General features: G+C 38.9%; 1 protein-coding gene across 2 annotated transcripts in view; it reads right to left on the bottom strand.

Annotated features, from left to right (window-relative positions):
• Positions 1-3,981: 3,981 nt before the first annotated feature.
• The window catches only part of LOC133634122 (E3 ubiquitin-protein ligase DTX4-like), a 57,420-nt gene continuing 33,830 nt past the window's right edge, over positions 3,982-27,571 (bottom strand). The window contains exons 5-12 of one of the 2 annotated variants that reach the window (XM_062027148.1): positions 22,979-23,040; positions 17,944-18,105; positions 17,771-17,832; positions 17,536-17,702; positions 17,306-17,459; positions 17,100-17,189; positions 13,862-13,960; positions 3,982-11,106 (exon numbers count right to left, since the gene is read on the bottom strand). In XM_062027148.1, coding sequence (XP_061883132.1) covers positions 10,975-11,106; positions 13,862-13,960; positions 17,100-17,189; positions 17,306-17,459; positions 17,536-17,702; positions 17,771-17,832; positions 17,944-18,105; positions 22,979-23,040 — 928 coding nt within the window. In that variant the 3' untranslated portion in view covers positions 3,982-10,974. The remainder of the gene's footprint in view (positions 11,107-13,861; positions 13,961-17,099; positions 17,190-17,305; positions 17,460-17,535; positions 17,703-17,770; positions 17,833-17,943; positions 18,106-22,978; positions 23,041-27,571) is intronic. The other variant, XM_062027149.1, reaches the window with a different exon arrangement.

Raw genomic sequence — 27,571 nt, 5'->3', positions numbered from 1 at the left:
TCTCCGGGCCGCCGACCGCATCGATGATTGGGTGAAGTCCTTCGTCGCGCCGTCGATCGCTGGAACGCAGGTGAGCACGGGTGGTGGTGAGCAGATGAGAGCTGGCGTAGGTGGAGAGCTAATGTTTTTAGCATAGCTCTGTCGAGGTCCTGTAGCTAAGTTAGCTTCAATGGCGTTGTTAGCAACAGCATTGCTAGGCTTCGCCAGGCGGTACAGCATTAACCGTGTGGTTACAGGTCCAGTGTTTAATAGTAATAGTAGTATTGTTGATCGTCTGTCTATCCTTCCAGTCAGGGGCTTATTTCGTCTGTTTCTATATGCAGTTAAGCACGATGCTATCACATTAGCTCCGTAGCTAAAGTGCTTCGCCGATGTATTGTCGTGGAGATAAAAGTCACCTGTGAATGTCCATTTCGCATTCTCGACTCTCATTTTCAAGAGGATATAGTATCCGAGGTGGTTTAAAATACAAATCCGTGATCCACAATAGAAAAAGGAGAGAGTGTGGAATCCAATGAGCCCTTGTACCTAAGTTACGGTCAGAGCGAAAAAAGATACGTCCTGTACTGCACTGTAATCCTTCACTCTCATGTTCCTCATCCATGAATCTTTCATCCTGGCTCAAATTAATGGGGTAATCGTCGCTTTCTCGGTCCGAATCGCTCTCGCTGCTGGTGTAAACAATGTGCAAATGTGAGGAGCCCTTTAACCTGTGACGTCACGCTACTTCCGGTACAGGCAAGGCTTTTTTTATCAGCGACCAAAACTTTATCGTCGATGTTCTCTACTAAATCCTTTTAGCAAAAATATGGCAATATCGCGAAATGATCAAGTATGACACATAGAATGGATCTGCTATCCCCGTTTAAATAAGAACATTTCATTTCAGTAGGCCTTTAAAGGTGGTTGATCTTAACAATTCAGAAAAAATCTGTAAAATAATGGTATTTTTCTGTGGAACTGCCAGCATTGTCACTTCATTAAAGGTGTTTGATCGTAATAATTTGGAAAAAATCTGTAGAATAAAGGTATTTTTCTGCAGAACTGTTTGCATCGTCGCTTTATTAATGGTGGTTGATCTTAATAATTTAGTGAAAATCTGTAAAATTACGATATTTTTCCGCAAAAAGTTTCATGAAAATTTCTGTAAATATAATGTTTTTGATCATTATTTGGTTTACAATGTTTTTCTTTAATTTGATGGTTTTCGTTTGGCTGCCAGTAGATGACTGTTTTTATTACAGATTTTTTTTTTACAGTGTAGGTAAACCCAGCCTAAATTGGGACCCTAAGATTTTTTTTCACACTTTTTCATTTATGTGAATCAATATTTTGGGGCGGCATAGCTCGGTTGGTAGAGTGGCCGTGCAAGCAACTTGAGGGTTCCAGGTTCGATTCCCGCTTCCGCCATCCTAGTCACTGCCGTTGTGTCCTTAAAGTTAAAGTACCAATGATTGTCTCACACACACACTAGGTGTGGTGACATTTGTCCTTTGCTTCTCCTTACCCTTGCTCTGCTGTGCCGAGGTGGTGTTTGGAACATCTACAGGCCTGCTCTGCCATGGGCCACTACACCCACCAGACCTCTGTGGCGCTGCCGTGCCTCCACATCCAGCACAACAGCCTGGGCACTCTACTTCCTTCTGGCCTTTGATGTGCATTTCTGGTCTTGTCATCCTCGTCCGGACAGAAGGGTGACACGGCAGTGCGGCTGGATCAAAAGAGACTTCGGAGACGCTTTACTGAACCAAAAGTTGCTTTATTACAAGCGAACGTCATTATACAGGACTGCAGTTCCTGGAGGACCTCAGGTCAAAAATGAAGGACTCCTAGCCTGGAGAAGCCAAACCATCAGTTTTTATATTCCTCCTTTCTGTCTCTGGGTGTGTGCTAAGTCAGGACAGCATAACCTGACCATGTAAGAAGATGTTCATGTGCAGTGACTGGGAAGACAACAGATGTATACCATAACTTGTAGGTTGACGTTTAAGATAAACATGGAGTCTCTCCTCCAGGATAGAGCTATCACTTTTGCATTCCGAAGTCTGAATTTATTGCCTCTTCTCGTGAGAGTTAACCCAGTCCACATACGAATGTCCAACTAAGGCTCATTAATTTATGATGGGCTCAACCATTATGTACTTAAACCTGGTGGTTTGCTTTCACCAAGTTGAATATAAACATTCACCATATGTAATTTGAGTTAATTAATTCACTTCACCTTCACCACAACTATTGCCTGGGCCACCTTGGTGTCCCTTGAGTCTCTTTACAGCAGCACCTCTCTGGTCCAAGTTACCTTGAACTCCTCGTCTAAGGACTTCAAAGGCAACCAGAGCTTTGTGGTGTTCCCATAAAGGGCAATGTTTAAGAGGCTTCTCGGTAACGCCAACCATCACACAGCAGATTAATGCTCAACATACACAACACATTTTGCGCATTCTAGAACACTTTTAAATCTACTTATTTGAGTTTAACAATGCATATTTGACCAAGTATTCTACAAAACCCAAAACCAATGAAGTTGGCGCGATGTGTAATTCGTAAATAAAAGCAGAATACAATGATTTGCAAATCCTTTTCATCCTATATTTAATTGAATAGACTGCAAAGACAAGATATTTAATGGTCGAACTGAGAAACTTATTTTTTTTTTGCAAATAATCATTAACTTAGAATTTAATGGCAGCAAAACATTGCAAAACATTTGGCACAGGGGCATTTTTACCACTGTGGTACATGGCCTTTCCTTTTAACAACACTCAGTAAACTGAGGAGAACAATTTTTGAAGTGGAACTATTTCCCATTCTTGCTTGATGTACAGCTTAAGTTGTTCTACAGTCCAGGGTCTCCGTTGTGATATTTTAGGTTTCATATTGCACCACACATTTTCAATGGGAGACAGGTCTCGACTACAGGCAGGCCAGTGTAGTACCCGCAAACTTTTATTATGAAGCCACGCTGTTGTAACACGTGGCTTGGCATTTTCTTGCTGAAACAAGCAGGGGCGCCCATGATAACGTTGCTTGGATGGCAACATATGTTGCTCCAAAACCTGTATGTACCTTTCAGCAATAATGGTGCCTTCACAGATGTGTAAGTTACCCATGCCTTGGGCACTAATACACCCCCATACCATCACAGATGCTGGCTTTTCAACTTTGCGCCTATAACAATCCGGATGGTTCTTTTCCTCTTTGTTCCGGAGGACACAACGTCCACAGTTTCCAAAAACAATTTAAAATGTGGACTCGTCAGACCACAGAACACTTTTCCACTTTGCATCAGTCCATCTTAGATGAGCTTGGACCCAGCACAGCCGGCGGCGTTTCTGGGTGTTGTTGATGAATGGCTTTCGCTTTGCATTGTAGAGTTTTAACATGCACTTACAGATGTAGCGACGAACTGTAGTTACTGACAGTGGTTTTCTGAAGTGTTCCTGAGCCCTTGTGGTGATATCCTTTACACAATGATGTCGCTTTTTGATGCAGGGATCGAAAGTCCGTAATATCATCGCCTACGTGCAGTGATTTCTCCAGATTCTCTGAACCTTTTGATGATATTACAGTGAATTCCCTATATTCCTTGCAATAGCTCGTTGAGAAATGTTGTTCTTAAACTGTTGGACAATTTGCTCACGCATTTGTTCACAAAGTGGTGACCCTCACCCCATCCTTGTTTGTGAATGACTGAGCATATCATGGAAGCTGCTTTAATACACGATCATGGCACCCACCTGTTCCCAATTAGCCTGTGGGATGTTCCAAATAAGTGTTTGATGGACATTCCTCAACTTTCTCAGTCTTTTTTGCCACTTGTGCCAGCTTTTTTGAAACATGTTGCAGGCATCAAATTCCAAATGAGCCAATAGTTGCAAAAAATAAAGTTTTCCAGTTTGAACGTTAATTATTTTGTCTTTGCAGTCTATTCAATTGAATATAAGTTGAAAAGGATTTGCAAATCATTGTATTCTGTTTTTATTTACGATTTACACAACGTGCCAACTTTACTGGTTTTGTATAATCTTATTACTTGATGCATCCTTACTTATATAGCACAGAGAAACAGACAGCTGTTTTGTTCATTGTTTATTTTATGTGTATTAATCAGTCTTACTCCAGCATTTTCTGTTACACATTGCCCTTCGTACCACACATTTCCCGTTGTCCTATCAAAAAACAGGCACAATCCCAAAGGGCTCACAAAAAGATGTGCTATTGTCTTCTGGAGGAACTCCGAGTGGGAATCAATCTGCTTTCAAAGGAGGAACACAAGTCGGATGGTGAGTTATTGCTCACATTGTTCAAACACTGCACAATATGGATCAGTAGCCAGTCTTCTAACATTGTCCATAGTTCAAAGTCATTTACTGATGATACAGCATTAGCAGTTTCCAGAAGCAATTGTACAGTGTTTGGGTCGTCAGAGCAATATATATGACAAAATACAAGAATGCTCAAATGAGGGCGTACCATTAAATCCCCTATTTCAGAGAAAACATGTTTAAAATCAGCATTACATATGCCATTTAAATGGTAAATAAAAACATTTTGCAATAAACAAAACACATGAAGAATACACAGTAAATTGACAACAAAAGCTATTAACACTATGATCATGTTAGGGTAATACTATCATAGAGAAAGGGTCTATTTTTTAAACCTATTCAAATGAGTAACCATACAGAGAGGACCATCATCATTGTAATACAGTGGAACCTGTTATTTTCTATGTCAAAGCCGCTCGTTTTATGTCATCTTTTGTTTGTTAGTTGTCAAAGAAATGTAAAAAGTTATAGGCGGATTTTCACGAAACTTTCAAGATTTTTGGCCTACTACGCTATGAGCTTCAAGTTCTGTTTGAGTAAGATAGCGGCCATGGAGAGAAAAAAACAGCGGAGACTCCATTTCTTTCATTGCACTATAGCCAACACGTTATTCGTCGGATTTTCATGAAAGTTTCAGGAAATGCTAGAAGAAGGATAAAGAATAATTGATTAGATTTTGGGCCTGATCTGGAATATTTCTGCTTGGTGATATTACGTTTAAGTTTGTATTTATGCAATAAACACAGCAGAGACAGGCAACAGGCTTCATTCAGTTTATTCAATTCCTAGCAAGTTCAAAATATTTAAGGCAAATTTTCCTCACACTTTCAGAAAATGTCCATAATGGTATAAGGAACAAGTGATTACCGTATTTTTCGGACTATAAGTCGCAGTTTTTTTCATAGTTTGGCTGGGGGTGCGACTTATACTCAGGAGCGACCTATGTGTGAAATTATTAACACATTACCGTAAAATATCAAATAATATTATTTAGCTCATTCACGTAAGGGACTAGACGTATAAGATTTCATGGGATTTAGCGATTAGGAGTGACAGATTGTTTGGTAAACGTATAGCATGTTCTATATGTTATAGTTATTTGAATGACTCTTACCATAATATGTTACATTAACATACCAGGCACGTTCTCAGTTGGTTATTTATGCGGCATATAACGTACACTTATTCAGCCTGTTGTTCACTATTCTTTATTTATTTTACATTGCCTTTCAAATGTCTATTCTTGGTGTTGGGTTTTATCAAATACATTTCCCCAAAAAATGCGAGTTATACTCCAGTGCGACTTGTATATGTTTTTTTCCTTCTTTATTATGCAGTTTCGGCCGGAGCGACTTATACTCCGAAAAATACGGTACCTTTTAGGGCTGATCCGGATCCCCAACTTTTTTTTTACTATTGGAAAGTAGGGCCTGGCGGAGGTCTGCACTCTCTCTGTGCTTTTCTAATTGTACTTTGATTCTTCTATTTTCATGTATTTTATACTCTTATCTCAAAAGGCGCTGTGGCGAATTTGTTGTCATTTTTTACATCTGCAATGACAATAAAGCTTTTACACGTACACATTTTGGTTCCCAAATTTGTACAGTGCCTCGCAAAAATATTAAGCAATAAAAGGCCAAAACCTCCAAAGGGGTGAGCACTTTTGCAAGACATCGGTTTAAGCGGGCACTTTTTTAGTAACAATAACAAGACTATGACTTGAGTGGTTGGTTGACATCAGAGCGTTGTTCAATTATTATACAAATTTCCCAATGATGTTGTTAGTGCTGAAAATCTAGAAGTACAGTACCTAATACTCTTAACTTGGAGTGTGTGTAGAGTATACACATTTCTCTGGCCACACTCATCATACACACATGAGCTAAAAACACAAAGATAAAGTTAAAGTTTAACTTAACTTTAACTTAAGATAAAGGTCCATTCACTGACCCGAGTCATCACTTGCTAGAGAAATAGATAAAGACGACAAGGAGCGTTTCAAGCAAAAAGCTCAGTCTCCAATATCGCCATGAGATTGAGGACAAAATGATCATGAAAACATGTGCAGGATAATATATAAATCTAATACATTATTATTATCTGATGACACAAAAAGAGTGGATGAATTCCCAAGTTTTACTTTTCTTAGGCTGAATCCCACTTTTTCCCCTTTTCGTCGAGCAAGGGGTGTCCCAATACCCTAGGGAAGGGCTAAATGCCAAGGGGTGTATAATCCTCCAAACAAGGAGTGGTCCCAAACACACTGGCAACCAAGTGTTGTTTTAAGTTCCCATCACAACATGGCTGACAAAATGGCAACAAGCGTGTAAATGTAACATTATAAAATTTAATATGGACATGTTTTATTAGGTATTCCATTATTTGCTCCTCCAAGTAAATATTGCCATGTTTTGAACGTTGTTTTTAAAGCTTACAATTAGAAATGTCCGATAATGGCTTTTTAGCCAATATCCGATATTCCGATATTGTCCAACTCTTAATTACCGATTCCGATAACAACCGATACCGATATATACAGTCGTGGACTTAACACATTATTATGCCTAATTTTGTTGTGATGCCCCGCTGGATGCATTAAACAATGTAACAGGGTTTTCCAAAATAAATCAACTCAAGTTATGGAAAAAAATGCCAACATGGCACTGCCATATTTATTATTGAAGTCACAAAGTGCATTATTTTTTTAACATGCCTCAAAACAGCAGCTTGGAATTTGGGACATGCTCTCCCTGAGAGAGCATGAGGAGGTTGAGGTGGGCGTGGTTGGGGGGGGGCCACCCTCAGTGTGACCTGTATGGCTGTTGACCAAGTATGCATTGCATTCACTTGTGTGTGAAAAGCCGTAGATATTATGTGACTACGTCCGTGTACACAGCGGAGTTTTAAAAAGTCATAAATTTTACTTTTTGAAACCGATACAGATAATTTTGAAACCGATACAGATAATTTCCGATATGACATTTTAAAGCATTTATCGGCCGATAACATCGGCAGTCCGATATTATCAGACATCTCTACTTACAATGCTATCAGACAAGCACCAGACTTCACTCCAGTTTACTATTTCATGAATGATTAGACAGCTAATTTACTTTCAGAATGAACATTATCCACGTTTAGAATGTTGGCTGTAGCTACAGTGTTTGATTAGCAGCAAACAGACTTAGCCAGAGTTGATTATATGTCATAAATGATTAGACTGCTAATCTACTTCCTTTTTTTTTTTTTTTTTTTTTTTTTTTTTTTTAAATCGCTCGTTTCGACGACCCAACACAACTAAAGTCATCTTTCGTCACTTCGCGCCTTTTCACTCCATCACTGTTTTTCCAAATACAGTAGAGGCCAAAAGTTTGGACACACCTTCTCCTCATTCAATGTGTTTTCTTTATTTTCATGACTATTTATATTGTAGATTGTCACTGAAGGCATCAAAACTATGAATGAACACATGTGGAGTTATGTACTTATCAAAAAAAGGTGAAATAACTGAAAATGTGTTTTATATTTTAGTTTCTTCAAAATAGCCACCTTTTGCTCTGATTACTGCTTTGCACACCTTTTGCATTCTTTTGATGAGCTTCAAGCACACCTGTGAAGTGAATATGATTTCAGGTGACTACCTCTTGAAGCTCAGAGTGAATGCCAAGAGTGTGCGAAAAAGCAACCAGAGCAAATGGTGGCTATTTTTGTTAAGTACATAACTCCACATGTGTTCATTCATAGTTTTGATGGCTTCAGTGACAATCTACAATGTAAATAGTCATGAAATTAAAGAAAAGGCATTGAATGAGAAGGTGTGTCCAAACTTTTGGCCTGTACTATATGTTTATTAAGAAAATCCCAACATGATTCCTCGCTATTTTGTATTTAACTATGGCCGCGCATCAGTCAAAAATGTGCATATTTAAAAATGTTCAAGGATAAATAAGCCTAAATTAACTTAAAATAACAAATGTTAGATGCACTGCAGATCCTAATCAAACAGAAGGCAGTCATTTCACAGGTTCGTGGTTGTGCTTGAGAACTGGGTGTGAGAGAATCTACAGTATATGACTGTACAGTATCTTATGTCTTATATGTATTACAGTACAGTATGTGTCTTATTTTCTATTATGGCTACTGTACTGGGTAAACAAGTGTAAAGGTGATCATAAGGGTGTTATTTCATTTCCAGAGGTTTTAAATAATGTTAAAAAATGTTAATGCTCTATTCAGAAAATAATAATTCTTACTTTTTGCTTACTTTGTCAGTCTTACAGGGAAGTTGTGGCTACAACTGTAGCTTACCACCACCATATAGTGTGTGGACTAAATGAATAATTCGTTTCCACTTACATATGCTTTGGGTCACTAGAAAAAAAAAATATTTAAAGCTAACTTATTATTGTTATTATTAGAGTAAATTCACTTATCACCAACGGGTCAGGAAACAACAAACAGCGATAAAGGGGGGACGACTGCAACAAACCTATTGTAGCTTCTGAATACCGTGACATTTGTTTTTTATCAGTCTAATAATAATAACAGCCACCAAGCGGCTAGAGGTGACGACGTATCGAGAAATGAACAGCGTGTAATTTCTTAGAGCGTGTTTTCCACCGCTAAGCCTTGGCTCGGTTTCAAGAGACGAGGGCTGGCAGTGAAACAAAGGAGGGAAAGTTAAAGGGAGAATTGGGATTCAGCTTAAAAGACAAACATGTTTCGTATTTTGTTTTTCCAGTTTGAAACCTTTCACGCTCACAAGTTTTAAATAATTTTAGAATGCAGTCCACTCACATTTTTTATATCAGAAATATTTACCATCACAGTGTCTTCATATTTTAGTGTGTGATGTCATATTATTATCATTGGCCGGAAGTCAGCACCCGTAAAGGCTAAAGGGCCTTAATTTGAGTCAAAGATCGGCCCGTGTCTTTATCCTCCGACTTTGAGGTAATATTTGTTTTTTTCCCACTCTTACATCTTTCAACATCTGCAGCAAGCTTGTGGGGTTCAACAATATTTTTCACTTTTGCATCGGGGGGTCATTAGAGTATTTAACAGAAAATGACATGACAGCCAGACCTAAACTTTTGACTAGCTGATGACCAGCCTGTTTTCTATAGATAGTTTTTTTTTTTTTTACTATCTTCTTTTCCTTGTTGTTGCATTTTAATGCTTTACTTACAATCTGGTTACTGGCACTAGTAAATGTCGTTGGCATACACTGGTTGTATTGACAATGCCCTAATACTGTGATGGCGCCATCTGCTGGATTTAAAAAAAAGTCACTACATTTGACATGCAAATAAAATTAATAGTTAGCAATTATAATATGTTTATTTTTAAACGAATAGCTGTGCAGAAAGGAATATGAAATGCGCAACTCTGGTCAATGAGCCAAATAGTGAACTGGAAAAGAAGAACATTGACCTTATTTGGCTTTGTAAAAGTAAAATTATGGCACTTTTCTGAACTTTTTCTCAGTTCCATTTTGATTGATAACGGTAAAAAGCGCCTTCTGAGAAACAGTCTGGCGCTTTTGCAGTCAAATAACACAGCAGCTGTATCGGCCACATGATTTTTAAAGTGACACACACACACACCGAGGTATCAAGGGACACTGTATCACTCCTAGTGCTTCTGTATCGTTTCACCCATCACTATGGTTTACCTTCCACAAATCTAGTGTCCTCCGCCCCAGTTTTAGTATTTTGTCCAGATTTGTACACGTGATGTCTTAAGACCATGTAAACCTTGTTTCAAAACAATCACATGTATGCAAATACATGCTCCTTGGACTTATTTACTCCTACAGGCTCCACTGTGTGACATCAGACCATACAAATGTGAATAAAAGTTACCGGTACATAACAGTGTTGAACGAGGATTACAGTGACAAGAAATAAAACGTTTTCATTTGCTTACAGGCTGGATGTAGCCCGACATGAAAACCAATAGAAGAAGAAATATTACAAAAAAAAGTACCAAGGTTCATCATGAGTTTGTGGTGATAGCACCTGTAAAAGTAGCATACAAGTTAGTTCTACTCAGCTCCTATCCTACACTACATTCACAAACCTTCTCTCTCTCTCTGACTGCCACATTATTTCGACAGTTCCCTCCCCTACTGAAGAAATCGCTCTCTTGATCCTTTCTCTCTCCCAATTTTGGATAAGCCATTTACAATCTTCTCCTTTCACTCAGTAAAGTAAACTTGTATTTATTGTTATTATTGGTACCGTTTCAGTCTCACATACCTGTGTGTAAAGTTAGTACCTTGTTGCGAAGCAGCCAAAACAGAATGTGCCCTCCTTCCTCATGCTGTATTTTTTGTTTTGTTTTTAGTGGCGTCCTTTGATTGACACTCATTTCTTCATTGAGACTTCAAATTCTAAAGATTACACCCAAAAACACAATACAGGATTGGAATGACAGGCAAACCACTATTAACTAAATTAAAAGTTTTAAAAAGTGGTTAATTTAAAAAAACAAATGTTCTCCAGCACCCTTTAAATTCGGGCAGGTGGTCTTGGTCACTTTTTGCTTCTATAATTTCTATAAATTCTCTTCCCCTTTCTTTTTCATTATCTTCTACTCTTTTGCATCATTACTAGCCTCACATCTGCTGGTCTTCCTCTTCCGTTCACTTTTCTGTCAATCCATCGTCCTCTGTGATGCCCTGAGCGCGGAGCTCGTCCAGAACATTGTCTAGGTGCCCAGGGTCGGGGAAGCCATGACCTGTCAGGTTGGAGCCAAACTCTGTTTTGTGGTGGACCTGAAGAAGAAGGGAACAATTGTTGCATCTAAATTTGATGTCAATGTACTAACACATTAGTCAATTTGAGCCTTAGGCCATGTCCACACGAACACAGAGAGTTGCAAAAACACATACTGTATTTGGGGTTAAAACGATCTCCATCCACACAAGTGTAGTTTCAAAACTGTCTATGTCTACACACAAACGCATACACCTGCTGTCATGCGCATTTTGTCCAATCAGAAGCCTGAAAAAAGCAGCAATAGCTGACTTGGTGGCATTACACCTCCTATTATGTTTATTTTGATCGACTTTAGATGTACAATGACAAGTACATTATCTTTAAAACCAGCCTGCACGTACACAGAGCCCTGGGAACATTATTAAAGAGCGAATGCACGCCTGTGCTGCTGAAATCCAACACTCATAGAATTAAAACATGCTCAGCAACATGGTGATGTATTACATGTACAGTGAAGTCTACGTTATTTATAAAATCTGCACGCACTAACGAGCCAAGAAAAACATTTTGCATGTTTAAGAATAGAATAGAATAGTTTTATTTGTCATTATTACAGTGAACAGGTTCAAAGAACAACGAAATTGGAGCAGATCCCCTAAGGCAAGGGTCACCAACGCGGTGCCCGCAGGCACCAGGTAGCCCGTAAGGACCAGATGAGTAGCCCGCTGGCCTGTTCTAAAAATAGCTCAAATAGCAGCACTTACCAGTGAGCTGCCTCTATTTTTTAAATTGTATTTATTTACTAGCAAGCTGGTCTCGCTTTGCTCGACATTTTTAATTGTAAGAGAGACAAAACTCAAATAGAATTTGAAAATCCAAGAAAATATTTTAAAGACTTGGTCTTCACTAACTGACAAAGAAACAGATGACAGATTTGGTGTCCAGTTCAAAGTGTGACATGATCTATTTAAAAATTTGAGAGTTGACTTTTGTATTTTACATGAGTTATTATTTGTACAAACATGGTGCAAAGTAATTCATGATTTGTTAAAAAATGTTAGTGGCTAGCTAGTTAAAATGGGATATTGTGATTTACAAGACTGTCTTAGAAGTGATCATTTGAAAATGTTCAATTTGAAAAATGTGCACTTAGAAAAAATATAAAAATAAAGTGTAGCATATTGATATTTATCTGTTTCTATATATATTTATTGTGAGAAATCATTAAGATGATCAGTGTTTCCACAAAGATAAATATCATTAATTATTAATAATAACATAGAGTTAAAGGTAAATTGAGCAAATTGGCTATTTCTGGCAATTTATTTAAGTGTGTATCAAACTGGTAGCCCTTCGCATTAATCAGTACCCAAGAAGTGGCTCTTGGTTTCAAAAAGGTTGGTGACCCCTGCCCTAAGGTGCATACCGGTACACAATAATTTAGTAATATAAATAGTAAAACAACCATAAAAAAGAAGTTATGTACCGTATTTTTCGGACTATAAGTCGCAGTTTTTTTTCATAGTTTGTGCGACTTATACTCAGGAGCGACTTATGTGTGAAATTATCAAATAATATTATTTAGCTCATTCACGTAAGAGACTAGACGTAAAAGATTTCATCGGATTTAGTGATTAGGAGTGACAGATTGTTCGGTAAACGTATAGCATGTTCTATATGTTATAGTTATTTGAATGACTCTTACCCTAATATGTTACGTTATCATACCAGGCACGTTCTCAGTTGGTTGTTTATGCCTCATATAACGTACACTTATTCAGCCTGTTGTTCACTATTCTTTATTTATTTTAAATTGCCTTTCAAATGTCTATTCTTGGTGTTGGGTTTTATCAAATAAATTTCCCCAAAAAATGCGACTCATACTCCAGTGCGACTTGTATATGTTTTTTTACTTCTTTATTGTGCATTTTCGGCCGATGCGACTTATACTCCCGAGCGACTTATACTCTGAAAACTACGGTATCTATATATATATATGTATATATCCACACACATGCATATATCCATACATATGTATATATAAACACATATAACATTATGGCACATTAGAGTCCGAAAAAATCATTAAGGGAATTATAAAGCATTTTAATCATGAATATAGTGATATGGTACATGTGCAATTAAGTGTATATTGTCTTTAACATCAGTACACACTACAAGGAGGACGCTACATTATGTTTTTTTTAGTTGCTTGGTCACTTTTTACGCGCAAGCACGGTCCATCTACAGAAATGGAAACAAGACACGTAAGTTAACTTCATGATTTGTCGTTAAACAAGGGCTAAAAACATAAGATAATTTTGCACTTTTCTTATGACACAAAGCAAAAAGTCTTGCTTGTCAAAGCTGTCCCATCAGGTGGAGGTTCCACAGTGATCGTATCCAAAACAGCCGACTGTCACTAGCGCCGGCGGGAGTGTCGCAAAGCCCATTTTGATGTCTGTTTTATTAATGTTGAGTGAAAATAGCAGCATGTTTACGTTCAAACATACTGTAAGTCATCTTATAGTGTGTTTTAAGACAGCAAGGCAGTGTTGTTAATCTTGGAAATGACAGTGCACAACCGTGACGTCATCACAAGTCTCCGTTTGTGCCGTGTACACGCATACGCTAAGCGGAGAGTTTTGGAACTCTACATTTTGGCCAGCGTTTGCAAAAGTCGGCGTTTTTAAAGACAAAAGTATGCGTCTGCGTGTGGACAAGAGGCCTAAACGCAAAGATAAGTATGCGTTTATTAAGTATCTGTGTTCGTGTGGACATGGCCGTAGATGAATAATCTCAAAGACACACCTCGTTCCATATGACAGTGTCAGACTCTCCTGTGGTGCTTGAAGTCCCGACTGAAAAGATCAACCTGCGGTCCCAAGCTACCAGAAGCAACCTCAGTACCTGGTGGTGAATGAAGGACAGTATGACAACTTGCAGGACATGAGGAAAAAACTATTGAGATATCTAGTCTTTAATAATGGTATATTTGAAATATCCAAAGTGAATACAGTGAGATTTTGCCACATCCTGTGTCAAATTTTTTTTTTTTTTTTTGGGGGGGGGGGGGGGGGCGTGGTTGGGGGCGTGGCTATTTACAGCTAGAATTCACCAACTCGAGTATATATATATATATATATATATATATATATATATATATATATATATATATATATATATATATATATATATATATATATATATATATATATATATATATATATATATATATATATATGTATGAAATACTTGACTTTCAGTGAATTCTAGCTATATATATGTACATATATATATTTATTTTATTTACATAGAAAAAAATAAATAAATACTTGAATTTCAGTGTTCCGGTGGCTATCCACTAGATGGCAGTATTGTCCTGTTTAACTTCTCCGTTCATGATGAGTATATCATTTCGGCCACCGTGTTCAATGGAGAAGTCTGTTCTACATATTTACAGGCAACATACACCTTCCCCTTCAAACTGTCCTGGATGAACTGAAATTCTTGTTTCCATTTGTTTTGGAACTTGCAAGCGTATTTCTTCATCTTGCTCGTCGACGGCGTCGCCATGTGATGTCTGTAATTTCCTCGTTCTTCTGCTTCGTCTCCTTGTTGTGTGCGCAGTTGTGCACTCTAGTCTCTAAAAGCCCTAGATGTTATGACGTCATTGGGCAGGCAAGCTGTTTATATTGTGGGAAAGCGGACGTGAGAACAGGCTGTCCCCACTCAGTCCCAGGTCCGCATTGAGCTGGAGGGGGCGTGGCCTCCAGCTACGGCTGAATACCGGGAGTTTGTCGGGAGAAAATCTCTGCCGGGAGGTTGTCGGGAGAGGCGCTGAATACCGGGATTCTCCCGCTAAAAACGGGAGGGTTGGCAAGTATGCATGACAAGATCACGTTCACATGTTGTCTTTGTTACTTTCCGGAACCTGATTGTAAGCCAACAACCATTTACAGCTTTGAATGCCAAGGAAGACAATTTTAAGTGATGTATTGTAAGAATGGTCATAATATATAGACTATTGACTAGTGATGCAATATAAAGAAAAAAAAGGCTAATACTAATTAAACAAATTTGTTTTTAAATGTATGTATAACATTTTTAATTATTGCATCAATGCCAATTATGCAAATTGTATGATGGCATATAGCCACATTCCCATTGCCAGAGGTGTATTGGCAATCTGGGGAAAACTGATCCACACACTAATTTGGGGAAAGAAAAGAAAAAAAAACACGATACATGCCACATATTGAAAAAAAAAGTCTATATTGACCTGCAGTGTGAACGTTGCCATAATTTATATTATGTTGCGGCCATCACAATAGATCAATTATCTTTTTCTCCAATTGTAATGCTGCAATTGTGACTTCATAGTGATAACGAACAGGTATAGGTACCAAAACTCGGAATTGACGTAAACCGTAGTAATCAGACCAAAATAAGTATCGATCTGTGCTTAATTTAAGTAATAAATGAGTAAATACTCAGCCACCTGCAACAATTGCTTGATAGTGATATTGTGAAAGTAACAACATGTAAGAGATGTAGCGTCCCAACAAAGGCAGAGAGTCTGAAACGCTTTTTGTAAAACAAGCCAACAGCAGCCTTTTTTAAAATTTTGATGAATCACAATCCTTATGTGAAACAAGCACACGTTTTTCTTCCTTTATGCTTTCTAACTCGTAAATAAACGCGGGCAAAAGTCAGTAAGCAATGGAGCTAATGGGATTCGGTCTATTCCCCCTTCAAGGGCTCTAAAAAACATCCAAAAGATTACATCAACATTTTATTTCCATGCTGCAGGTATAAAGGTTATGTAGTAACAGGCGCATTCATAATAACATGCAATATTTACATAACTTGGATTTACATAACGATTCACATCCCTAGTAACAAATCTGCTCCACTCCTGAGCGGCCTGCAGTGTTTTATACCCATACAGTATCAGTTGAGCTGAATAACTACTACGAATAGAGATTTCCCGATCCCGGGATCGGATCAGGCCGATATTTACCTTTTTTAACTGACACAGACAATCTTTACCACAGTTGTGTTCCCGTTAGGGCTGCAATTGTTCGAGTAAATCGATTGTTTCAATCAGAAAAAACACATTGATTTGTATTTTGTTGCTTCAATGATTTGTTTAATGAGTAAAATAAGCGCAAGAATGCTCCAATAGAGCGTACATGAGAGTGGTCCACCTATTGGGATGTAGCTGCGCTGATAATGACAGCAGAGTGCGGCTAAAGAGCGATAACTCAAAGGAAAACAAGAGAACGAGGACGAGAGAGAAGAGCAGAGAAGCTGTCAAAGGTTTTGTGATCAATAATTTGTCTTGTTCTTATTATTACAAAATATGTTTGGGGTCAATTTTGTTATTGTTTGCATACTCAGGGAGTAAGTCTTTGGATACTGACTTTAAAGGGCAAAACCCAAATGATAAAAATAGGAGCCAATTGTAGATTTTGCTTTTGTTTAGTTATTGTACACTGGACACTATTTTGTTAAAATAAATCATATGTAACATTCAATACCACAAATGTAATACATAATCTGATTTACAACAATACAAGCAAATTCTAAAGATATGTTTTATAAAAAGATATGTTTTATAGAAAGGTGTTATTGTGTGTACTTTAGTTAGTTACTATAAAACATTTTCAGTTCTATGATCAATTGTCAAAGTATCAGATCAGGACTCAAAATGGAATCGAATCTAATCTTAAACCAAAAAAATCGCATCAGGTTCAGAGACCAAAAAGTTGATTGGGACATTCCTAAATACAAATCTTACCTTTAGCATTTGGTTTGACACAACCTGTGGTTATAAAAGAAGCTACCATGCAGTAGAGAAGGATATAGAGCTGGAATGTTTTGGCATGCTGAGGCATTTAGAATTCAGGGAGGGTCTCATGGGTCTGGCCCGGTCGCTGATTGACTTAATTCAGTCAATGTTATTTTATTCATGAAGTGTTAAGGCCTAATAACTTTGGGTGCATGAAATGTAAGTACATGTGTCAAGAAGGTTAAGGAACTTTACCTTACGTCCCCTCTCACTGTCTGGGAGGTAGCAGTGTCTTGGGAAGCCTCTGGCAGTGAAGGGCTTCCCTGGGTTCGGATGCTCTGGTCCCTGATCACACGTCAAGATTAAATTCCAGAACTCATGTTGATAAGCATCACTGTTATCACTGTGATGAGGATGAAATTCAATTGAACACACTGAGCTGCTGTGTTCTTTCTAAGTACCTGAATGCCTGGCGGGATGTTATAGATGATGCGTATAGTTTTGCAGTCCGGGTGACCTGGTAGTGAGTGAGGGATGACGTGGTACTCCATTTTCCCTGCTGGTTGGCTACCAGTCTTTACACCATATATGGTTTTACAAGTGGGACACTGAAGACTAATACCAAAAGGAAGTATTTGGTAAATATTGGGAGCTTACAGCATATGCTTCATATTGTTTATGACTAATGTACCTGCCGTCCTTGTTTCCATTATTATACATGGCCACCAGACACTGGAAATGGTATTGGTGTCCACACTGTGCAAGACGCCCAACAGACTCTGCCCTGGAAACGGGTCCCACACCTGGACCTTTGTATCCAGATGGACCCCCTAAGGGTTCCATACATATGGTGCAATCCTATTAAAGAAAACAAAGCTTTAAAATTTCATTTTGTTTTTTAACTCATGCCGAAATATTGGTCATACCTCGTCTGGTGGATTCTTTACTTTTTGCAGGTACTTTTTAACCACCTCCTCTGGAGTTTTACCTGCAGACAAAATAGCACACAAGTGAAGTTGACATTTGTCTCTGGTGTTTGATGTGGATATTTAGGGTGCAGTTCAATTTATGTTGGTTTACTTAGATCATAGACTATTACCCTTACGAGCCTGCTTCTTGGTGGTCTTTCTGCAACAGTGGCCAAAGCCTGGCACTGGTTTAATTTCACTTTTGCTGACAGGTGGAGGGTGCAGTACCAGTTTAGGCGGCCTGGTAAGACACACAGGCAGAGCAGCAGCACTCATCAGGATGCCGGTGATTCCTGAAATATGCAGAGTTGGAAGAGAAAAAGTTATAGGCTCACAGATTTTGATTATTCAATAAAAAATAATGCACAAGCTGCAATGAACACTACTCCAAAAATTAGGGGTGTCCTATATCAGGCTCAGGGCCAGTAAATGCTGATCAAGCAAGATGTATATTGACTACTATGTGTGTCCCTATACAACTTTTTTTTTTACCTACAGTGTGACACCGATATTGGAGCCTTATTGGCAAATACAGATATTGATCCAAGACAATATCAGCACAAATTATACAAACCCCGTTTCCATATGAGTTGGGAAATTGTGTTAGATGTAAATATAAACGGAATACAATGATTTGCAAATCATTTTCAACCCATATTCAGTTGAATGCACTACAAAGACAACATATTTGATGTTCAAACTCATAAACTTTATTTATTTTTTTGCAAATAATAATTAACTTAGAATTTCATGGCTGCAACACGTGCCAAAGTAGTTGGGAAAGGGCATGTTCACCACTGTGTTACATGGCCTTTCTTTTTAACAACACTCAGTAAACGTTTGGGAACTGCGGAGACACATTTTTTAAGCTTCTCAGGTGGAATTATTTCCCATTCTTGCTTGATGTACAGCTTAAGTTGTTCAACAGTCCGGGGGTCTCCGTTGTGGTATTTTAGGCTTCATAATGCGCCACACATTTTCAATGGGAGACATGTCTGGACTACAGGCAGGCCAGTCTAGTACCCGCACTCTTACTATGAAGCCACGTTGATGTAACACGTGGCTTGGCATTGTCTTGCTGAAATAAGCAGGGGCGTCCATGGTAACGTTGCTTGGATGGCAACATATGTTGCTCCAAAACCTGTATGTACCTTTCAGCATTAATGGTGCCTTAACAGATGTGTAAGTTACCCATGTCTTGGGCACTAATACACCCCCATACCATCACACATGCTGACTTTAACACTTTGCGCCTATAACAATCCAGATGGTTCTTTTCCTCTTTGGCCCGGAGGACACGACGTCCAGTTTCCAAAAACAATTTGAAATGTGGACTCGTCAGACCACAGACCACTTTTCCACTTTGTATCAGTTCTTCTTAGATGAGCTCAGACCCAGCGAAGCCGACGGCGTTTCTGGGTGTTGTTGATAAACGGTTTTCACCTTGCATAGGAATAGGACAGTTTTAACTTGCACTTACAGATGTAGCGACCAACTGTAGTTACTGACAGTGGGTTTCTGAAGTGTTCCTGAGCCCATGTGGTGATATCCTTTACAACACTGATGTCGCTTGTTGATGCAGTACAGCCTAAGGGATCGAAGGTCACGGGCTTAGCTGCTTACGTGCAGTGATTTCTCCAGATTCTCTGAACCCTTTGATGATATTACGGAGCGTAGATGGTGAAATCCCTAAATTCCTTACAATAGCTGGTTGAGAAAGGTTTTTCTTAAACTGTTCAACAATTTGCTCACGCATTTGTTGACAAAGTGGTGACCCTCGCCCCATCCTTGTTTGTGAATGACTGAGCATTTCATGGAATCTACTTTTATACCCAGTCATGGCACCCACCTGTCCCCAATTTGCCTGTTCACCTGTGGGATGTTCCAAATAAGTGTTTGATGAGCATTCCTCAACTTTATCAGTATTTATTGCCACCTTTCCCAACTTCTTTGTCACGTGTTGCTGGCATCAAATTCTAAAGTTAATGATTATTTGCAAAAAAAAATGTTTATGAGTTTGAACATCAAATATGTTGTCTTTGTAGCATATTCAACTGAATGTGGGTTGAAAATTATTTGCAAATCATTGTATTCCGTTTATATTTACAACTAACACAATTTCCCAACTCATATGGAAACGGGGTTTGTACATACTTTTATTATTTTGTAGTGTAGAATGTTTGATCAAGTGAAATTAGTCAGGGAAAAATGGTAGGTATGAAAAACACTAACTTATTTAATATAATTTCTGGGCTATAGAGAGCACCTGTTTATAAGCCACACCCACCATATTTTTGGACAACTTTAATTTTGTACATAATGTATATTGGCCGAAGGTGCACACATTAAAACATGAAATATATCATATCACACAGGCGCACAAATTTAACAAAAGGGCGCTGTCTTTATCCTCCTACTCCTGCGCGATGGAGCTGGATTATTAAGAGTCAGAGTTGAGGACACTCGGGATTGCTTCGCCTGGTGTTTTCTCTGCCTCATTTTCACTTTTACTTTAATCACGAGGCAGCCATTTCCTTTTCCGATGGCCGGGTCGATCGCTTTCGGCGGGTCTTGAGCATTTTGTCGCGTCTTCTCCAAGTTAAGGTTGTGTGTATAACGCGCTAAATGGCTGGTTGAATGGTTTGACTTAATAGGCTCTTTTCCACCGCAGGAACTTTGACAGGAACTTTCTCATTTAAGTAAAGTTCTCCCTGTGTTTCCACCAAAAACTACCCAGGTAAATGTAGTTCTTCAGGAAACTTTCGGAGTTCCTCCTAGCTCGGTGAGACTTTTCAAAGCTACCCGGAACCTTTTCGAGGGCGGGCTCTGCTGTCGAACGATGATTAGTTGAACACCGTTGGGGACGTTCCTACAACTTATTTTACAAACACACGACCGGCATTGCGGAGTATGCGAAACTGACTTGTTTATTTCTTGTGTATTTCCATTACGACAAACCCGTCAACAAAGAGAAAGAAGAACAAAAGTAACTTTCAACTTGCAGCAACTTTTGTGGGGCATCTGTGTCGAGAACTGGACGGACTCTTTCAAACGTATTTACGGTGGAGTATGATGCCGGACTCGAAGTAATGACCTCAGCTGCTTACTACTCTCACTTTGTTGGATAAATGTGAAATAAAGGAGGAAGTACACGAGTGGAACGAAGGTAAATTACATCAAATATTAACTATTTACTTTATTACATGTTGTAACATTAGTCAGTGACACTCCATTTGTGTAGTTATTAGCCTCAACCCGAGTGAACAGAATGCTAATGGTAACAAGCTAACTCTAAAGCCAATCAATCAATCAATCAAGGTTTATTTGTATAACACCTCACAAGATCACAATGGTGCATAAAGTGCTTTACAGGACAAATAAGTTGAAAGCAAGTAAAACCACCCATATTAAAACAGTAATAATAAATACTATAGCAATTGCTTATTAAAAGCCAATTCAAACAAATATGTTTTTAGTTGGGATTTGTAAGCTTCTAGCTCCGTAATGGCTCACAACTCAGGTGGGAGGGAGTTCCATAACTTGGGTGCGGATGCAGAAAAAGAACGATCACCCCATTTTTTATGTCTAGTGCTTGGTACTTCCAAAGATGTGTGTAAAGATGAGCGTAGATTCCGTGGTTGGTGGCGAACAGTTAAATATCAGCCAAGTATGCTGGGGCCAGACCATTGATGGCGTTAAAAACAAAAAGAAGGATTTTAAAATGTATTTTAAAACATACTGGGAGCCAATGGAGGGCAAAGAGAAACGGGGTAATATGGGCATGTTTTGGAGTATGAGTCAGGAGGCGAGCACCTGTATTTTGTACTAACTGGAGCTTGTGGAGGAGTGACTGATTTAGTCCATTATAAAAGGCATTACAGTAGTCCATTCTAGAGCTGATGAAGGCATGAATGGCTTGTTCAAGGTCTGCCCACGGCAGAAAAGGCTTCACCTTTGCCAAAAGTCTCAGCTGGAAAAAAACCTGCTCTAACGACGGAGTTAACTTGTTGCACATCATCAGCATAAAAGTGGAAGTTAACATAGTATTTGGATATGATTGAACCTAATGGGAGCATGTAAAGAGAAAAAAGAATAGGCCCAAGTATTGAACCCTGGGGTATGCCAGAAGAAAGTGGAGCAACTGTGGAGAAAAGATCATGAATTATTACTGAAAAGGACCTTTGGGAGAGATATGAGGAAAACCATCTTAGCACAGATCCACATAGGCCAACGCAGTGCTGCAGGCGGGACATGAGGACTGCGTGGTCCACAGTGTCAAAGGCAGTTGTGACTTCCAAAAGGACTGGACTACCACAACAGCATTTTTGGTGTCGAGGGCCATAAGAATGTCATTTTGGACTTTTAGTAATGCTGATTCTGTGCTCTGGCGATTCTTGAATCCGGACTGAAACTTGTCAGCAATATCATTGAGGGACAGATATGGCTGAAGTTGTGCGAGGACAAGTTTTTCCATGATCTTGGACAGAAAAGGGAGATGTGATTTTGGACGAAAGTTGGATAGAATGGATGGGTCTAGGTTATGCTTTTTAGAAGTGGTCTGACTACAGCATGCTTCAGGGCAGTGAGGACAATACCCAACCTGAAGCAGCTGTTAATAAAGAGAACAAGGCTTGGACCAATGGTGTCCATACCCTCCAGCATTATTTTAGCAGGTATAATATCTAGAGGACAGCCAGTGGGGTTTAATTGCTGGGCTGATTTTTTAAGATGAGAGATGGAAATTGATTAAAAATTCTCAAAAATGTGCTGTACAGGAGGACTAAGTAGGGCAGTAGTTTGAGCGTCGCATTGCCGATGTACGTAGAACAGCATGATGAAGCTCATAATTAAACCAGGGTCTTACACACACACACACACACACACACACATTAATTTGTCTTTGTTAGAACACACCAAGTAGTGAAACATTATACAGTTAGACATGTGTACTGTGTTAAAAATATTAGTAGGTTCACATGTTAAGGTGAGATAATGTGTTCATCCTTAATTTTGACCAAGAAAATATCCCTAACTTTTTTGTGAGCAGTGTACTTGTCTGTAACATGAAACAGTCATATTTGTGTGTGTGTGTGTGTGTGTGTGTGTGTGTGTGTGTGTGTGTGTGTGTGTGTGTGTGTGTGTGTGTGTGTGTGTGTGTGATCTCACCGGCCAACGCAGGGTGAACAGGACTAGATCCATTGAGGTTCTTCACGGGCACAGTGGGAACACTGCAACAGAAGACATAAGTTATTTACTTCCCTGTGTTAACATATTCCAAATCAAACTGTACAGTATTGTTAATCTTTACAGTACAATAGAGATTACAAGTACAGTACCGTTACAAGTAATTTAAAAACCAGCAAATAACCCAAAAGATTCTTACTTTGAAAAACAGATGACGGTCATTTTACGATGGTATCAAAGGACAAAAAATAATAATGAAAAAAGATGAGTAATGAAAAGAGATGGCGACTTGTCCAGGGTGTACCACACCTTCCGCCCGAAAGGGACAAGCGGTAGAAAATGGATGGATGGATGGATGGATGGAGTAATGAAAATGACAAAAAGTAAAACTAAGGCTCAAAAACAAGTAGTATTCATTCACGCCTCTCTTCTCTCCTGTTGAGTGTCCCTCGTTCTCCTCTCATCTAACAACACACAACTGACGCCATCTGATGGTTAGTAAGCCAATCAATGACCATGGAAGGCTGTGTGTGGGTGTGTGTGTGTGTGTATTTCAGAGCTAATCCACAGATTTTCCTCTGGTCAGAGACACGTCATGGAGTCACTCTCTGGAGATTACCTCCTTCGTCACAAAGCCAATCATCACTAACTGATAAAAAAAAAACACCAAGACTTATGTTTCATTTGTATGACTGGAAAAACAAACATTTATGAAATACATCTTATGTGAATAGCAAAAATCAAACAGATTTTAACTCATTGCCTCAACCCTGCTAACTAGCAAGGAATAGTGTCAGTTTTCCTCATTTAAAGAAAACTTTTAAATCTTGAAAAAAGAAATACTTCACAAGCTAAAAACGGTATTTCATAAAAGTAGCTACACACTTCACATTTTAGCAAATGGACAATACAATAGAAATAGACACGACTATAACTCAGTGAGTAGGGGTGTTGCGATCTGATATTGATCGGTCCGATATTAGTAAAAAAAACAAAAACAAGTATTGGATAATTACGGCTTGCATCTAAAATCTCTGATACAAGTCGTCCTGCAGCGTGTTTACTTGTGCAAAGCTGGACAGTCAATTAACATCTACATGTCCCCCAATAAGCACACCAGGTCGGTCTTTTCTTGTACTTCAGTCAAGTCATTTACAAAACGTAAACATGATAGGCTGTAGGCTACTACGAGCTAGGATCTACAGAACAGCTGAGCAAACTAACACACAAGCTAGAGATTAGGGGTGTGGGAAAATGTTTTTAAATTTTCAAGCATAGATTTTGAAAAAAAAGTTTTAGGCCATCTTCACGTCACGTGTACGTCAGCACCCAAGAGAAGCTTTTACCACCTGTAACCTGTTTTGATGAGAATGTACTATCATTTTCATACCAAATAACATATTGCGAGAATCGGTTTGACTCGAGAATCGATTCAGAATTGAATCTTCACCCGAATAATCATAATTGATTTGAATTGTGAGTTGTTCTAAGATTCACATTCCTATTAGACGTATGTAATAAGTGTCCTTATTTGGACAATATTACAGTCTAAAACAGCACATTTGTCAATAAAAGTATCAAATAATTATAGTTGCTTCTATGCAAAGTCTCCAAGGTTGAAGTGTATTGGAAAGTATCCTGTAAGATCCACTAGTGCTGCATGATTAATGAACATCAAATCGACATTGAGGTTTTAATTACCGTGATAACAGCAGAGGACTTTTTTCCTCGCCTCCGTTTCTAGCGATTGAGTGATACAAGTGTTCGCCTGTAATAATTGTTGAGCCTCACGTCCTTACCCAGATGGCCAATCAAAAAAGTGGTTACAAGAAACAGGACTTTTGTGTGCGCTGCAACTGATGCAATCAATGTGCTAATAACAAACACCGCTGTACAGTAGCTGCAAAAAGTTGTATTGTGTGTTTTATTGGTGACAGTGTAAAATGGCTGAAGGAACTTCTCTGGTGACAGCAGTACCTTAACTTAGCTCAATGTGGGGGGACTACGATGACAGGCGGCCAAGGATGGTTTGAGCAATATTTCATTACAGCAGCATAACCTCATTGTATAGCTTGCATTGATTATTTCTTCAGTTCAGTAACATGATGTACCGTGAACAAAAGATTAGGTCTTCACAACGCAGACTTTCAGCAATCCAGAAGGGGGAGCTGTCCACATAAAGCCGAATGTTTTGAAAGTAGATAATTGCATAATGTTGTAATGTGTGGCAACTTGAAAAAATTGTTGATTGAAAGTCTAAATGTAAAAGACAGCATAAAACCATTCTAGACGATTAGTAATAATAAATAGGTGAGTGTTTTTCATACCTACCTTTGTTCTCTGTTTGACTAATTAAACTATAATAGGGACGCACACATTAGTCAGTATACATCTTGCCTAAACAGCGTTTACTGACCTTAACCTTACAGCAGTGATCTGAACAGAAGCGTAGCACTCAGTGAACATGTAGCAAAAGCCCATAACATGTTTGTAGCCAAGTAGTTCATGCAACATTAAATCAATCAATTCCACACCATTGACAACATTTTTAACAATCAAGTATTTTTTTTAAAGGCCTACTGAAATGAATTTTTTTTATTTAAACGGGGATAGCAGATCCATTCTATGTGTCCTACTTGATCATTTCGAGATATTGCCATATTTTTGCTGAAAGGATTTAGTAGAGAACTTCGACGACAAAGTTCGCAACTTTTGGTCGCTGATAAAAAAAAGCCTTGCCTGTACCGGAAGTAGCGTGACGTCGCAGGTTGGAGGGCTCCTCACATTTCCCCATTGTTTACACCAGCAGCGAGAGCGATTCCAACCGAGAAAGCGACGATTACCCCATTAATTTTAGCCAGGATGAAAGATTTGTGGATGAGGAACATGAGAGTGAAGGACTAGAGTGCAGTGCAGGACGTATCTTTTATCGCTCTGACCGTAACTTAGGTAAAAGGGCTCATTGGATTCCACACTTTCTCCTTTTTCTATTGTGGATCACGGATTTGTATTTTAAACCACCTCGGATCCTCTTGAATCCTCTTGAAAATGAGAGTCGAGAACGCGAAATGGACATTCACAGTGACTTTTATCTCCACGACAATACATTGGTGAAGCACTTGCTACGGAGCTAACGTGATAGCATCATGCTTAAATGCAGATAGAAACAAAATAAATAAGCCCCTGACTGGAAGGATAGACAGCAGATCAACAATGCTACTGTCAGGAGACACCGAACCAAACACAGGACCTGTAACTACACGGTTAATTCTGTGCCGCCTGTCGAAGCCTAGCAATGCTGTTGCTAACGACGCCATAGAAGCTAACTTAGCTACGGGACCTCGTCAGAGCTATAATAAAAACATTAGCTTCACCCGACCATCGATGCGGTCGACCGCTAGCGTCGGATAGCGCGTCTGCTATCCTCAAAGTCCTCCTGGTTGTGTTGCTGCAGCCAGCCGCTAATACACCGATCCCACCTACAGTTTTCTTCTTTGCAGTCTCCATTGTTCATAAAACAAATTGCAAAAGATTCACCAACACAGATGTCCAGAATACTGTGGAATTTTGCGATGAAAACAGAGCTGTTTGTATTGAGATACAATGTGTCCGAATACTTCCGTTTCAACCATTGACGTCACGCGCAAACGTCATCATATCTAGACGTTTTCAACCGGAAGTTTCGCGGGAAATTAAAAATTGCACTTCATAAGTTAACACGGCCGTATTGGCAAGTGTTGCAATGTTAAGATTTCATCCTTGATGTATAAACTATCAGACTGCGTGGTCGGTAGTAGTGGGTTTCAGTAGGCCTTTAAATCTAATATTATGGCAAATGCTCAAATGGGCCCCACGTTTGTATGTCGAAAATAATTTTGGGAGGTAATTAATAACATGTCATTGACTTAAAAAGCCAATTACTGTATTGTGAAAGAAACAGCCTTATAAATAGGTTTGCAGACATAACTAAATGCAGTCTGCACCAGATGATGTCATTGTGTGACGTTAACAGTAATCAGTCACACACATGTGCATATACATGCTGCCATTCAAAGGATTAATCCATGCAGTGTTAGCAAGGTAGGTGTTACAGGATGAGGGAAGACATGGTGAGTGTTAAGTCTGATCCGAGATAAACTTTATTTAGTCTAGCTCTTTAACACACTTTCCACCTGGCCCACAGATGAGCAGATGACACACAAATAAGACGCTTGACTCAAATATATTTTTAGAAGTTACAAACACGAACGTCACTCTTGTCTGTCTTTCATTTTCCTGATATCACAATACACATTGAAATATATCTTGCCAACATAAACTTAGGTTTTAGTGATGCATATATTATGTTAGTGGCAATCAGTGGCATGTCCAGAATTTATTTTTTTCAAGGGTGGCATCTAGTTCTGCAGGCGTGGCACCCATATAACAGTCAGTCTACCCCAGGAGCAGCAAGCTACTATAGTAGTATACCATGGTTACCATCACCAAGTATAGAGTGAATGACAATTGCTGACAAACAATATTGTACGGCATTGAGCTATTACAATACATCAGAGAACTTGCAACAGAGTAAAA

The sequence above is a fragment of the Entelurus aequoreus genome, linkage group LG18 (genome assembly GCF_033978785.1).
Source record: "Entelurus aequoreus isolate RoL-2023_Sb linkage group LG18, RoL_Eaeq_v1.1, whole genome shotgun sequence".
In the NCBI taxonomy this organism is placed as follows: domain Eukaryota; kingdom Metazoa; phylum Chordata; class Actinopteri; order Syngnathiformes; family Syngnathidae; genus Entelurus; species Entelurus aequoreus.
This window is presented reverse-complemented; position numbering and strand designations above follow the sequence as displayed.